Below are 16,073 nucleotides of genomic sequence, written 5' to 3' on the forward strand. Positions count from 1 at the left end.
TTTTAAAAAGAAAAATCAAAATGGTTGTCTTACCAAGATAGTATGTGCTTTGATTGGCCTTTTCTTCTTCAGTGAGTAGAATATGTAAACAAGGAAAACCGTTAAGTAAATCTGTTTTATTTTCTAGACCAGGCATCCTCAAACTTTTTAAACAGGGGGCCAATTCACTGTCCCTCAGGCCGTTGGAGGGCCGGACTATACTTTTAAAAAAAGTATGAACAAATTCCTATGTACACTGCATATCTTATTTTGAAGTAAAAAAAAAAAAAAAAAATGGGAGGGCAGCACCTGTGGCTCAAGGAGTAGGGTGCCGGTCCCATATGCCGGAGGTGGTGGGTTCAAACCCAGCCCCGGCCAAAAAAAAAAAAATGGGAACAAATACAATCACACCGCCTCATGTGGCCCGCGGGCCGCAGTTTGAGGACCCCTGTACTCTCGTTGAGGGAGAAAAAGCTTTAAAGATCTAGTATCTCTATTGATAAATTAAACATCAACATGAGGGTGTATGTGAGGCAATGATGGCTTTTTAATATGTGTCCCTTTTTTACTACTATAAAACTTTATGAAAAAATACTATTTAAAAAAAGCTAAACATTTAATAAATAGGATTTCACAGATTATTATAGATTTATGCAGGTGGCTCCCAGGATATGGATGAGAAACACACCTGAACACATCTTTAGATTGGGCTCTATGTAACTTGAATCCCTGAAGAACAGCACATACGTGATGATGATCACGATAGCAATACTATAATGATTCATATGTGGGTAATATAGGGTAACAATAGGGTAATAGGGTAATAATATAGGGTAATACTATAATAATATCCCTATACTGTAATAAGAAGTTAAAGAAACTATTATGCTCTTTCTTTTAATTCAAATAAATAAAACATAAAAACAAACTCATATGGAAAGTTTAGATAGGGTAGAAGTTCCTTTTCTTTAATTTGAGACAGTCTCACTTTGTTGCCCCTGGTAGAGTGCCGTGGCATCATGGCTCACAGCACCTCAGACTCCTGGGCTAAAGTGATTCTCTTGCCTCAGCTTCCCAGTAGCTGAGATTACAGGTGCCTACCACAACATCTGGGAATTTTTAGAGACGAGGGTCTGGTCTCAAACTCATGAGCTCAGGTGATCTCACCTCCTCGGCCTCCCAGGGTACTAGGATTACAGGTGTGAGCCATCATGCCTGGCCTGATAGTAGAAATTTCAGAATAGAATATTAAAGGTTAACGTCACCTAATGTTGCATCAATGCTAGCCTAATAGCAATGTTATGCTTATTTTGATCTTCCCACCAAATCAATAACAACCTTTCCACTTCAATAGTTAATCTGCTACACTGCTTAGTAATAACTGATGCTTTCAAGAGAGCCCTGCCTTTCATGTGTTCCATAGTTCTCACTTTATCTTTGGTAGTTGTTCCAACAGTAGAACCAGGGAAGCTGATGCTTTTCCAATGAGTGACCCTTTCCCCCAATGCTTAATTGTTCCTACTTTTGTTTCCACTGTAATCACCTTTCTCTTTACTGTGGGCGCACCTGGACCTGCAGTGGACTTTGGAGTCAGGGTCGCAGGGGTAAATGCAGACTATAAAATTGAATAAAAAAGTTAAGATAGGGCGGCGCCTGTGGCTCAGTCGGTAAGGCGCCGGCCCCATATACTGAGGGTGGCGGTTTCAAACCCGGCCCCGGCTGAACTGCAACCAAAAAAAAAAAAAAAAAAAATAGCCGGGTGTTGTGGTGGGTGCCTGTAGTTCCAGCTACTCGGGAGGCTGAGGCAAGAGAATTGCTTAAGCCCAGGAGTTGGAGGTTGCTGTGAGCTGTGTGAGGCCACGGCACTCTACCGAGGGCCATAAAGTAAGACTCTGTCTCTACAAAAAAAAAAAAAAAAGTTAAGATAAAAGTGATGCTGTAGGTAAGTGACCACATAAACAGTGAGACCAACCTAGAGTAAAGATGGTGCACCAACAAATCACTTACACCATTCAGGTTTTCACATGCAGAGAAGGAAAAACTAGTAACTGATTTATTCATTTAATCATTCAATTCTAAATTATCCTTATGGAGAGCCTTGTTACAGAACACCATAAACTGGTTTGTTTGTAACCCAAGAACTGCCTGTAGGTTATTCTTCATCATATCACTCCTTTCTGGAAATAACCACAATATGAAATTCAAGTCTATTCTTTTAGAAATGAATACATTACAGAAGCATATACCCCTACAGCCCTGCTTGTGTTACCACACAGATGCAAAGACATGAATGCTCACACATTTTATGCAACTCTTTTCTTTTCTGACTTGGAAGTTTATCTTTCAAATCTGCTAGCACTATAAGACGTTTTTGAAAATAACATTATTTCGGATATATTTAATTCCAAATCAGATTGTCCCAGAGAAGGCAAATGTGCCACACTTGTTACTTCTCCTTAACCTGTTAATCTCTTGAAACTTTAAAAATAATAGTTACAAAAGAAAGGACTTTACAATTTCAATGAATACTGAACTAAAATTTAGTTTAAAAGAAAAATCAAGCTTTACATAATACACTGAAGCAACTGTAATAGTAATAACCCTTTATTTAAAATAGTTTAATCTGGGAAAGCTCATTTTCTATGAGTTTCCAACTAATCAGAAACAAAGAAAATAAAACCAGAGAAAACCCTCTGTAGAAAAAATACACAAGGAACATTTCTACATGTGAAAAACAGTAACCAGGATTAACATCAAAATCTGAGTCTCCACTCAGCCCTCCTAGTGAACGCCACTATCAACCTTGAGATCTGACTTGTTCTTGTCACTCTTCACTGAGTAGATGAAATATGTTAAGGTGTCCTTTTCATTCACTGGAATAGACCTAAAGTGACAACCAACTATCTAGAAGGAAAAAAATTGAGGATATTAAATTTTAGATGTTAATAGATTTCTTTTATCAAAAGAAAAAGTGCTATAAAACCTTTCCTTTAAACATTATTGTATTTAGCAAAATATCAATAGAATGAAAAGCATTCTAAGAACATCAGAGTAAGATGTTATGAACAAGAGATAGCATGATTTCAAAGGACCCTTTAGTTTACTCAATTCAATATATATGGATTAGAAAGTACTTTTTTATATGTTTTAAGTTTTATAATTGGAATCCAGATTAGGAAATAAATAGAGACTTAAGGAAGATAGTAGTATAACCCTGGAATCCCTTAAAATTATGTGCTACACTTGTATTTTCCTTAATCTGTCAATACTGCATTTTTGACTAAATATACACAACATTCATGGCTACTTCTTTTCTTTTCTTTCTTTTTTGAGATGGGTCTTTCTCTGTTGCCTAAGTTACAGGGTATCATCACAGTTCACAGCAACCTCAAACTCCTGGGCTCAAGTGATCCTCCTGCCTCAGCCTCCTGAGTAGTTGGGTAGGCATGCGCTACCATGCCTGGTTAGTTTTTTCTATTTTTTTTTTTTTTTTAGAGAGAGTTTTGTTTTGTCACCCTCAGTAGAGTGCTGTGTCATCACAGCTCACAGCAACCTCTAGCTCTTGGGCTTAGGCGATTCTCTTGCTTCAGCCTCCCAAGTAGCTGGGACTACAGGCACCCGCCACAACATCCAGCTATTTTTTGTTGCAGTTTGGCCAGGGCTGGGTTTGAACCCACCACCCTCAGTATATGGAGCCGACACCCTTCTCACTGAAGCACAAGTGCTGCCTGTTTTTTCTATTTTTTGTATAGGTAGGGTCTCTGTTGGTTTCAAATTCCTGACCTGAAGCAATCCTCCTATCTCAGTCCTCCAAAGTGCTAGGATTACAGCAAGTATGAGCCGCTGTGTCTAGCCAACTTACGTTTGAAAAAGAAAATAGCTCTAGAAACATAGAACTGTTTTTAGAAGGTCAACTTATAAAAAATTTCAGATGTGATATATGCATTTAAAATATATACATATAACATTTAATATAATCAGTCCTTTGGGCCTCATTGGTCCCAAAACCAAGGTGTCTTCATACTGATGTTTTATCATAGACCACCAGTAATTAAAAAATTAATTCTAGGGCGGCGCCTGTGGCTCAAGGAGTAGGGCGCCAGTCCCATATGCCGTAGGTGGCAGGTTCAAACCTAGCCCCGGCCAAAAACCACAAAAAAAAAAAAAAATTAATTCTAATAAAGATATTAAAGCTTAATTTCATTATACCTCGATTATATGTTCAAATGTTCACTGGTTAACTGGAATTTTAAGCTGATTTCTAAAATGAGGATAAAAAAATTCTCATTCAGTATTTGGAAAGCCAGTGTTAGAGAAGGTGCTGCACACAATCCATGTTGTCATTACAGAAAGGAATGTCTAAGTATCAGACAAATGTTTCTAGGAAACTAGATTCTTCCACAAAAGATTTTTATCAACCTCATTCATTCTTCTCCCCCTCCCCCACCCCCACTCAGGGAGAGCTCATTCAATCTTATAAACTAAAATGCACTGTTCTGTATACTACATTAATAATTTCATTAGCATTCAATCACACCTTGTTTGTGTAGATGAGCTCATGTAGATAGCTTAGAACTCATATATACCTCAACAAGTTGTGCTTTATTAAGTCCTGGTCTGGTTGGTAGCTTGAAGTGTCTTTTGTACCTCCTAAGTGTATTTACTTGTAATTGGTATAAATCAACCTAGAAAAAATTAACATATATGAATTAGTTCATACGATTTTTTTGAAACTTATCATCACTATGTATAATAACAAATATTCAACCTTAGCACAATAAAAATTTAATTCCATTGTTGAAAAGCCTTTTATGTAATCAGCACTAGAAAGTATTAAACACTTAATCTTTTGGGTATAAATATTATAAACTGGGGTCAATAAAAGTTCTATGACAATAGAGCTATAAGAAATGTCAATTGAAAATACAACAGTTCTTCGGTGGCACCTGTAGCTCAAAGGAGTGGGGCGCCGGCCCCATATACCACAGGTGCCGGGTTCAAACTCAGCCCTGGCCAAAAACTGCAAAACAAACAAACAAACAAAAAAAAACAGTTCAGATAGTGTATGTGAACTGGATATATTTTGCTTTCATTTTCAGATTTCTCAAATGCTTTAAAGCAGAGGTATGCAACCTTTTTTTTTCTCTGTGGCAAACGGGAAGGAAGATTATCAACAGTTGCCTTGGGCCACACATTAAATACACAAACACTGATAGTTGATAAGCAAAAGAAAGGTCCATGCATACTCTTCTCCAATAGATATCCCACATCACAGATAAGCAAAATGGGTCCTCAAAAAATCTTCACATCTTTTTTTAAAAGTTTTCAAAATGTACTACTTAGAATTTTCATGAAGCATATGTAAACTTTCATCTACCTCTGGAGTATCAATATCTTGAACAGGTGAATCACCTCCATCATCATCACTTCCTTTTCTCTTTCTTCTGTTTCGAACGCTCTGAATTAAGTTTTTATGATAATCACATATGTAAAGATGCCTTGCCTGAAACAGAAAAGTTTCACAGACCACATATGATTATAGTAAAACCTGTCTATGTGTTAGTAAGATGTATAGTACACAGTGTATTATAAAAAATACAGTCCAAACAGGGCCATTGTTAAGATAATGGCAAGTTTTTAATCTTAAATCTGGTACCCCCTTAAGCAAAAGATGGGGTCTGGGGCAAGGAGGGGCAGTGCTAGTTGGGAAGAGAGGCAGAGGAGGAAGGAGGGGCAGTGCTAGTTGGGGAAGAGAGGCAGAGGAGGAGATGAGAAACTCCAGTTTTGTGGGTTTTCTCATGAAACTGTTCATGGTGGATTTTTAACTGACAAGGAGAAAGATGATGTCCACAATTCTGCTATTTGATAGTAATTCTCTCTATTTAAAGAAGAGCATATTTTAATAGTAGAATGTATGCTTTAATCTTTCTAACTTAATACCCAAAGTGTAACATTCCAGACATAAAAGTATTCATTTTTACAAATGGGCTATGGATTTCGTATTCTAACTACATTTAAACTTCAATTACAGGGAACTTCCCACTTAGGTTCTCCCCTCCACTGCTGCAGGTTCTGTGTCCCCTCTTTTGCTTATCAATCTTTCCATCAATAAATTCTATCCTGTGCCTTAAAAACATAAACTTCAATTACAAACTTTTCTGTGTATTAAATGGATGTGTTCATTGCATTCCAAGCAATCTGAAATTACGCATTCTCTGAAAAGTTTTTCTCAAACACCACTGAAGAACTGTTTAAATGGGCGGAAAGTGTCACAAGTTTTCAAAAACTTTGATGATTTATACTCCAGGCAGTGGTTCTCAGCCTTCCTAATGCCCGGGCCCTTTAATACAGTTCTGTGGGTTGTGACCCACAGGTTGAGAACCGCTGCCTAGGGTATAAGTATAGTAACACTAGAAATACTGGGCTTAGTAGAGTGACAGTTAACTCCTTACACACACACACACACAAAACAACGAGTGAGCTAACAGGTTTTACACTTATTTCTAAGCTTAAGAGCGAGTTAAAAAATATGCAGGACTGGTGCTAGGCTCTGATGATTTATTATTCACTGACCGCTAGCCAGATCTCCGAAAAGTAGCAATGGTTGTTTCTGAAAACCTCATAAGATGGTCAAAAGAGCAGACGTTCAAAAGGACAGAAAAGGAAATCCTGATGGCTGCCAAGCAGATGGCAAAACCGCAGAGGCTGTGCGCTCCCCCTTCGGGTTGGTTGTCCTGGGAGCTGCCAACCCCTGCTCCTTGCAAGGCCGCGGCTGACCGTTCAGGACTAGATGCAACACAGGGGGAAAAAAAAAAAAAAAAAGAATAGCGTCTTCTTCGGCTGCGGTAAAAGGTTCTACTCTGTCACCAGACCCGGAGGGCTACTCCTCCTCCCTGGGGCCAAACGCCAGCTTAGGCAGCAAAACAAAGGCGCCTCCACGCCAGAAAGGGGCTGCGGGGCTGCAAGAAAACTCCTGTGGGCCCGCCGTGCGGGGATCGCCTTTGTTTGGTTTCCAGATCAACGCAGAGGAGGAAGAGGGGAGAACAGCGCGCGGGAAGGACGCTGGCAGCCGGGGGTTGCGAGTGAAAGGGGCGGAGGAGGAGTGGACCGCGACGCGAGAACTGGATATATTTTGTGAACTGGATACATTTTGCTTTCATTTTCATGTGTGTGTGCGTATGTGTGTGTGTGTGTGTGTGTGTGCGCGCGCGCGCGCGCGCGTGTGAGCGCTCGGTAACGGGCGGAGTTGCAGCGACTTTGTTGTTGGCGCCCCACGCGCACTTATCTCAGGAGGACCCAGCCGGCGAGTCTCCCCTGTGACCCGGCGCCCGCAGCAGCTCTGCAGGACCTTGCTGGCTACAGCCCCGCCTCTACCCGAGCTCCGCCGTCACTTACACTCTTGTCCAGCTCGATCTTCACCTTCTTCTGGGAGATGCTCTTCTGGATCCTCTTGCTGAAGCTGGCGTTGCCCGCCGCGCGGCCGCAGCGCTCACCGTCCTCCCGCAGACAGCACAACTGTCCCGCGCCCGGCCCGGCCGCCCCCGGGGGCCCCGCTGCCGGCACTGCGCCGGCGCCCGGCACCTCTGCCCCGGAGCCCGCGCCGCTCCCGTTCCCAGTTGAGGCGGAGGCGGCAGCCGCAGCGGCAGCCGCGGCAACCACGGCGGCCACAGCAGCGGCCGCGTCCCCGCCGCGGCTCATCTCCTCCGGCGTGAAGCCGTTCATGGCCCCGCTCGCCCCGCCGCCCGCCCCTGCCGAACCCCTTAGGCGCCCCTTGTTCAGAAACAGCGTTCAGAGCTAGCAGCCGGGAAGCAGAGCCGACCAGCGCTTGGAAGGGGGAAACTGCGCTCTGTCACATGGGGACTTCAGCAGTTGGACCACGGCGCCGCCGCCTCCCTCGGGCCCCCAGATTTGCGCAAGCGCGGCGCGCCCCCTCCCACCCGGCCCCTCTCCCTTTGCCGCGAGGTACCACGGGACTTGTAGTTCTCCGCTGCACACTCAGCCCGAGCTCTTACCCAGCCCTGCGCCAGGAACTACTCGTCCCAGTATGCACAGCATGGAGGCCGGCTCATCCTCTCCTCTCCCCGCCTTCGAACACCGGGAAAACAAGAGCTTGTGGTTGGGATTCGCGGTGTTTCCTCTTTTCGTCTCTCCTGGGCGCCGTTCTGTGTAGCTCCTGGGCTTCCGCGGAGTCGGTGTCCGAAGTTCTCCGATCTGGGGCTGAACATGAAGTGGGGCGGGCGGTGTCTGACCCTGTGGGGACAAAGTTCTGGGCGTTTCGCACCGGTGCAAAGACCGCTTGAGGCGTGAACGGCTGGGGTGGGGGATGAGCAGACCTGTGCTCTTTTGCCCCGAGCGTTCCGCGCCTAACGTTACGTTGCGGCCTGACCCCTGACGGAGGTCCTAGAGTAGCAGGGCCGCTCGTCGCCGCCAGTGGGGGCCACGGAGGGGCGGCGCCGGGGACTCCCTGACGCGCGGCGCCTGAGTGGCAGGCGCGTGTGTACGCGTATGTGTATGTGTGTGTGCGGGTGCACGCGCGTGTGTACGTGTATGTGCGCTTGTAGGCGCGGGTGTTCCTGCTGGGCTGGTCAGAGCTGGGTGGGCGTGGCTAAATTTATGCTGTACCTTGGCTAGGTGTTGTCGTAAGATTCGCAGTCACACTCTCGCCGTTTAAACAAAAACTCATTTTTAATATCTTTCAGGTAATTTTTTGTTTTTTGAGACAGGGTCTCAGTCTGTCGCCCAGGCAAGAGGGCCATGCTGTCAGCCTTGCGCACAGCAATTCTTGGGCAAGTCAACCTCCTGCCTCAGCCTCCGGAGTATCTGGGACTACAGGCACCCACCATCACACCGGGCTAGTTTTTCTATTTTTAGTAGAGACGAGGTCTTCTTTCCTCTTGCTCAGGCTAATCTCAACTCCTGGACCCAAGAGATCTTGTCTGGGCCTCTCACAGTGCTGGCATTATATGCATAAGCCACCTCACTCGGTCCTGGGTTACTTCCTTTTGATTTAGCACTGCGTAAGTTAAAATATAATACTTAATATTTATTTCCCTATACTATTTTTTATTTTTTTTAGACAGTCTCACTGTTGCCCTGGGTAGAGTGCTGGGGCATCATAACTCACATTCCTGGGCTCAAGCGATCTTCCTGCCTCAGCCTCCCGAGTAGCAGGACCCACCAACAGCCTGGCTAGTTTTTTTACTTTTAGTAGAGACCCGGTCACACCCTTGTTCAAGCTGGTTTTCAACTCCTGACTTCAAGGGATCGTTCTGCCTCGGCCTCCCAGAGTGGTAGGATCACAGGCATGAGACACCACATCTGGTTATTTCCCCCTACTCCTACTATGATCACATAGTCACAGATTTATAGATCATATAAGAGCCAAATGGTATCTTAGAGATCATCACCCAAACTTCAATGTACAGTTTGTTAAGCAAAGGCCTAGAAATGCTAAGTAAACTGTTCAAAACCAGAAGCCCTTGCTTTTTATTTATACATTTTTATGATGAAGAACATAAACATTTTCCACTATATCATTTATTTAGAAAGATGCATTTTAATAGAAATAAGTTTGTGGTATTATTTTTAGAAGATGTGAAATCAACGTTTTTTAAAAAAACAGCTTTAAATCTGTTTTAGAAATAGTCTTTCTCATTTAGGAATACAAGATTTGAAATGCAATGAGAAAGACATAATTACATTTTAGTGTTCTGATAAAGTCATAATGGTATACCAAATAATTCAGAGTAGTGAATCAGTCTTAATTTGTGTGTAATCATTTTAGAAGTACATTTGTGACTAGTTTTTTCAGTGCCACTTGATTTTGCATATATTTTTCAGAAACAATAAGGTTCTGTAACCACGGATATAGCTAAACTTAATTTATCACTGTATTATGTTTACTTCTAAGTAAAGAAGTTTGGTATTAGAGTGAAGTGTTGGCAGTGATGGAAAAAGGAGGTTAAATACAGAAATGTTTTCCTTTTCTCTGTTGTGACAGAGAAAATGGAAACTGGAATCAGCAGGTTGGATCCTTGAGGGAGGGTAGAGTAAAGATGTAGGTCACTCTCCTTAGCTTGTAGATGGCCATCTTCCTGTTTTCATGTCATTTTATCTCTGGGCTTGTCTGTGCCCAAATTTCCCCTTTTTAAAAGGAACCCAGTCAGATAAGGGCCTCATTCTTCTCTGGTATGAGCTCATCTTAACTAATTAATTATATCTGCAAATGTATTCCCAAATAAGATCATCTTCTGAGGTAGTGAGTGGGAGTTAGGTCTCCTTATGTGTATGAAGTTGGGGGTAGGAGGACACAACTCAACCCATAACCCTTAAGTGAGCCTAGCAATTTACTCTTAGCTTGCCTATGGTCCTTTTGCCTCTTGTTGCTTCCCAACAACTGGGAAGCTTTCTGAAAAATAGCACCCCCAATCCAATCAATTGTTAGTGCAAGTGACAGAATAGAAAGGAGAGCCTAAGGATCATGATTCTTAGGAAATAGAAGTGTTAGAATATAATGTAAAATTCAGTTAGTAGCTCTGATTTTGAACAAATCCACTATTTGCATTGTAGTAGCAGGTTGTGAAACCATTTAATTATATAAACATTGCAAAATTCCGCAAGTGAAGTAAACCTTTCGTGAATTAAAAAAATAAACTTCTAGTGAGATTATGCATGTAAATAAGCAACTCTCATATCTGTAACCAATTTCCCTCTGACTACAACTTTGTAGTCATAGAAGGGAAAGAGGGTGAATTGATTTCTAACTTACAAACTTGACCTCATTTGTACCCTAGCATAGACACTGCCCTAACATGGAAATCTACTTAACTTCACTCAATCCTTGTGGTTCCTTTAGTTATAGGATAAAAACTAAATGCCTTTGTAAGCTGCCAGTCCAGCACCATCGTCATTAAGCTCCTATAATACTGATTTACTAGTTGAACCCTAAACAAGTTAAGATCACTCCAATGCCTATTTTGTTTTGGTTTTTATCTCTTCTGCTCTAACTTCTCCATTCCAACTCTATTCAAATGCTACTACTTTCATAGAAGGCTTTCCCTACTTCTGTAGTCTTTGGTGATTATCTTACGTTCCCTTTGTTGACAAATTTTAATTATTATGTATACTGTTATCTGCTATTTTTGTTTCCCTGTACACCAGAGATTTTCTGAGGGCGTAGACCATGACTTTTCATCTTTGTACTTCTGCTAACCTAAATTATTGGCATAATCTGTGAACAACTCTCCAATGCCCAATGTTTATTTAAGCACAATTTATTTATGTCACGGTTGTCTTTAAAATAATTGAGAAATATAAAATGTGAAAATATATTTTAAAGCAATGTATTAGTGATCTGTTTATTACTATTTAATAAAGTAGTAAGATTTGTTAATTTGCATTTTTGCGTGCTTTTATAATGTACTTGTAACTATGATTTTGTAGGTATACAGAAGATTCAGGCACACAGAAGAATGTTATAAACCTAAAATTATGATTAATAAAATTCTGTAATTTTCTTAAATACAAGAAAATGCATTTTTTTTGAAAAACTGTCACTGTATTTTTTATTTTATTGTGGTAAACATACAAGTTACCATTTTAACCATCCTGAAGTGTACAATTCACTGCCACGAAGTACATTCACACTGGGAAGCAAGCGCCACCCATTTCTAAGGAAAATGTATATTTTTAAAAATCTCGTTTTTAGGGCAGCGCCTGTGGCTCAACGGAATAGGACACTGGCCCCAAATGCCGCAGGTAGTGGGTTCAAACCCAGCCCTGGCCAAAAACTGCCAAAAAAATCTCGTTTTTATTAGTCTAGACAACTGCTAGTTCTTAAGTATTACTGATCCATATACACACCGAATAGTTGCAGAGTCTAACGAATGCCAGTGAACTTACTTTAAAAGTTAAGGCAGAATACTTAGAAATCTGTCTGAACAGTCAGTGCAAAAGGTGGGAAACCCCTGAAAACGATCTACGACACAGAAATAGCAGACTGACGACTGACGTGTCACTTAAAGTCCTCCTACCTTGGAAAAAGCACACGTGAGGCTAGGGAGCGGTAAGGGAAGGCAGTTTTGGTGCGTTGTCATTAGATTTTAAAACCGGTGGGCTGTAAAACATAGCGAACCTATACACCTGGGGACATCCACTGCTTTCCTGGGATCCTCCATTTGTAAAACGACCCTTTAGTGGGACCGGCCCGTGAGGTCCCAGGCCAGGGCTCCGGGCTGGGGCCTAGGGGTCTCCGATCTGTCCCACCGGCAGCCCCGACCAGGGGGATAGGGTGGGGCCCCGGCCTCCGGTGTTCGTCCCCCGCCCCCCGGTATTTGACACCCAAGACAAAGGGGGAAGCGGGGAGAGACAGAGGGCAAGTCCCCGGGCGGGAAGTGACATCCCCGGGAGGCGGGAACCGCTGCCTCCATTCCCCCCGCCTGAGGTCTCCGGCTTTGTCCTCCCCAGGTTCTTCTACCCCAGCCTCGGCGACAACAGGAGCCATCAGCGCGCAGGAAAAAGTCCTCAGTCTCCCATGTTTCTAATTCTTGGGGTTGTACCAGGGACGCTCGGGGCGGAGCGACTACAGCTCCCAGGAGCCCACTCAGCCGGGCCGCGCTGCGGCGAAGGACAGGCAAGGCCCGCACAGGGGCGGAGGAAAGCCGGGCCAAGTCTTCTCCGTCACCTTACCGCCAGCGAGCCGGACTGCCTGGTCGCCGAATCCCGAAGAACCTCCTCGCGAGAATCCCAACTTTGTATTTTTAAATGTGGCGGGACTTTCCCCTCCTCGAGTCGACCACGCCTACCTGCCCGGGCCCTAGCCAGTCAGCGTGAGGCCCGCCATTTTTCAAACCCTTTTCCGGCCGCCAATCAGGAGAGAGCGGCACATTCCTCTCCTGACCGGTTCTAACGGGTCTGGGGAGTTAACGACCTGGGCGACCCACCGAACCTGCTAGGCTGAGACTGCGGGTGGGAGTGGGCCGGACCCAACGAGACCCCAACCAATCGCAATCCCGCATGGCGAGCGGGGCGGAGACTGTGCGTGTTTGAATCACTGCTGCGAACCAGTCAGAGTGCGCTCGGGGGGTGTGGCCTGCGCCGGGGCCCGTCAAGTTGCCGTGGCGCGGAGAAGTCTGCAAAACAAGAGGCTGAAGATTGCGCCGGGGAGAAGCCACTTCACGCCAGAGCTCCAGGGAGGCAGCGTTGCGGGCGGATCCGGCCGCCGTTGCGGGGACTCTTGAGGGAAAAGCTCGCAGCAGGCAAGCGTTCCCTGCGACGGCCCGGGGTCCTCCACGGGCCTGCCGGGCGGTGGGGAAGGGTCCCGTTTCCTCTCAGGCCCGGTCCCGGGTCGCGGCATCCAGGGTGCGGGGTGCGGGCCGAGGAGGCGGGAAGCTGGGCCGGGCGCGGTTCCGGGACTTTTTTGAATGTCAGGCGCGAGGTCGAGCCGGGGGAGATGGGCTCGCGCGCGTTTCTGACAGGCGGCGGCCCCCAGCCCGCGGGAGGTGGGGGCAGGGCGGGCGGGGCGGGTTTGGGCGGGAAGCGGCGCCCCGCCCCGCAGCCGACGCCTGGCGCTCCCCGCAGGTGGACGCGGCGCCGCCGCCATGGGCAAGGGAGACCCCAACAAGCCGCGGGGCAAGATGTCGTCGTACGCCTTCTTCGTGCAGACGTGCCGCGAAGAGCACAAAAAGAAGCACCCGGACTCCTCCGTCAACTTCGCGGAGTTCTCCAAGAAGTGCTCCGAGCGGTGGAAGGTGGGCGCTGGGGCGCTGGGGGAGGCCGCTGCACCCCTGTCGCAGGTGTCCCGGGCGACCCGGGCTGTCCGCTAGCCGGGGGAGATCGGTCCTTAGAGACGCTCTTGGTGTCGGCGGGGCTCGCGATTCACGGCTTGCTTTTTATGTCCCTAGACCATGTCTGCAAAGGAAAAGTCCAAGTTTGAAGATATGGCCAAAAATGACAAAGCTCGCTATGACAGAGAGATGAAGAACTACGTTCCTCCCAAAGGCGACAAGAAAGGAAAGAAAAAAGATCCTAATGCTCCTAAAAGGCCCCCGTGAGTTGTGTTTGTTTTTTAATTAAATCAACCAAATTGTTCCTTGGGTTTTTTTTTTTTCCTTTTCAGTTTATTAACTTTTTCTTTTTTCTTCCAGGTCTGCCTTTTTCCTGTTTTGTTCAGAACATCGCCCAAAGATTAAAAGTGAACACCCGGGCCTGTCCATTGGGGATACTGCAAAAAAATTGGGTGAAATGTGGTCTGAGCAGTCAGCCAAAGATAAACAGCCATACGAACAGAAAGCAGCAAAGCTAAAGGAGAAATATGAAAAGGTACTTTGTCTCTTTGCCTTTTTTAAAGCTGAGGTTAAAATTCGGTGGGGTATTTTCTAAAGCATGTTAGAAATAGGTGTGAACTCGGGAAAGGTGGGAACTGTAGTTAATTTCACGTTAATGGTTGTCAGTTGTGTTGTGAAAGGGACTGACAAAAATTGTACACTTTGCTGTACTCTACCCAGGGTGACAGAGTGAGACTGTCTCAATAAACAAAAACAAAAATTGTCCACTTATGTAACACAGGGTAAGGAAAACTTTTGCCCAAAATCAGTGTTTGTAGCACTGGTATATTCTTGCATTTAGGTTCATTTGTAGTTACTGTACATAAACCTGTTAGTTTGAAAAAAATGGAGCACCAAATATATCGTGTACATGGATCTAACATAAAGGAGGGACCAAGTATGTATAAGGTAAAAAAGTGCAGGTAGTGAAAGTACTGATATTGATCTGTGTAGCCCCTGTAATTTTATATCATAAACCTTTTAAAGCCTAGCAGGAATAAAATTGCTCTTAAAACTGAAATTCTTTTCAGACAGTTGTTAGGGTTATTGGTCAATAATCTTAGATTGTTTAGAACACAGTGTTTTCACAGTTGAGCAACAACACCGGATGCTGGTTTTATTTTTTTGACAATATTTCAGGATATTGCTGCATACCGTGCCAAGGGCAAAAGTGAAGCAGGGAAGAAAGGCCCTGGCAGGCCAACAGGTTCAAAGAAGAAGAATGAACCTGAAGATGAGGAGGAAGAGGAAGAGGAGGAGGAAGAAGAAGAGGATGAGGAAGAGGAGGAAGATGAAGAATAAATGGCTATCCTGTAATGATGCGTATGGAGTGTGTGTGTACGCTCAGGCAATTGTTTTGCTAAGAATGTGAATTCAAGTGCAGCTCAACATTAGCTCAGTATAAGAACTGTACAGATTTTTGTATAGCTGATAAGATTCTTTGTAGAGAAAATACTTTAAAAAAATGCAGGTTGTAGCTTTTTGAGGGGCTACTACATACAGTTAGATTTTAAAGCTTCTGATTTTGAATGTTCCTAAATATTTAATGGTTTAATTTCTTGACTTGTGTATGGTAGCACAGCATACTCTTAGAAACTAGTTTACATAGTAAGTTTTGGGTTTTTTAAGATGTTGCGTTTTGTTTTTTTAAAAAGATTTTGTAATAAAAGTATGTATATTATTTCTATTGTCTTTGTCTTAATATGCAAAATTAACTTTCACTTAAAAAAAACAAGACTGGAGCTGTGTCAACTTTTTTGTATTTCTGCCTAATAGTTCTTAGACACAGTTGATTTTTAAAAATGTGTTGAGGGTTAAAAGAAAACCAAACATACCCATATTCTAAAGCAGTCATTAAAGATCTGGAATTCAGTGAACTTTAAAAATTGATTTCTGCAGTTTTACAGAATGATTTTAAGTTTCATTCTTGACATTTCTGTTCATTTATTAGCTAACTTGTTCCTCAGGTTTTTGGTATTTTTAACTTAAGACTTTGTTTTGGGGGGAAATTTCTTTTTTACCTAAAAGCACATAAACTTTAAAGAAGAATCAGGAACAAGTCTAAATTTTTTGTTAAGTTGAATTAGTTTTTTTTAGTTAAAGCCCTTGTCTATGGGTTATAAGACCCCCAAGCAGATTCCTGAAACTGCCCATTTAGTATATATACTAAACTATATATACTATTATATACATACCAATGATAAAATTAGGCACAGTAAGAGATTGACAGTAGTAAAATAGGACAGTTATAGCAATATACTGTAATATTAC

The 16,073-nt window shown here is 43.7% G+C and overlaps 2 protein-coding genes across 6 annotated transcripts; one reads left to right on the top strand and one right to left on the bottom strand.

The window, feature by feature from the left end:
- Window positions 1-2,567: 2,567 nt before the first annotated feature.
- SAP30 (Sin3A associated protein 30) lies at window positions 2,568-8,629 on the bottom strand. Of its 5 annotated transcripts, none has more exons than XM_053585460.1 (5): window positions 8,353-8,585; window positions 7,375-8,229; window positions 5,357-5,482; window positions 4,566-4,664; window positions 2,568-2,883 (listed from the first exon to the last, which is right to left on the bottom strand). In XM_053585460.1, exons 2-5 carry the CDS (start codon window positions 7,699-7,701, stop codon window positions 2,761-2,763), a joined length of 675 nt encoding a protein of 224 aa, XP_053441435.1. In that variant the 5' UTR covers window positions 7,702-8,229; window positions 8,353-8,585; the 3' UTR covers window positions 2,568-2,760. The 5 variants fall into 5 exon arrangements, with proteins under 5 accessions (XP_053441435.1, XP_053441424.1, XP_053441445.1 ...); XM_053585449.1 differs by having other exon boundaries at window positions 8,313-8,585; XM_053585488.1 differs by adding an exon at window positions 4,189-4,240 and having other exon boundaries at window positions 2,756-2,883; window positions 7,375-8,607.
- A 4,448-nt stretch (window positions 8,630-13,077) lies between these two features.
- On the top strand, window positions 13,078-15,483 carry HMGB2 (high mobility group box 2). The gene is made up of 5 exons (XM_053585499.1): window positions 13,078-13,235; window positions 13,558-13,727; window positions 13,881-14,026; window positions 14,124-14,298; window positions 14,943-15,483. The coding sequence occupies exons 2-5, from the start codon at window positions 13,578-13,580 to the stop codon at window positions 15,102-15,104; spliced, it is 633 nt and encodes a 210-aa protein (XP_053441474.1). The 5' UTR covers window positions 13,078-13,235; window positions 13,558-13,577; the 3' UTR covers window positions 15,105-15,483.
- Window positions 15,484-16,073: the final 590 nt, after the last annotated feature.

Source organism: Nycticebus coucang, chromosome 1, assembly GCF_027406575.1.
Source record: "Nycticebus coucang isolate mNycCou1 chromosome 1, mNycCou1.pri, whole genome shotgun sequence".
Lineage (NCBI taxonomy): Eukaryota > Metazoa > Chordata > Mammalia > Primates > Lorisidae > Nycticebus > Nycticebus coucang.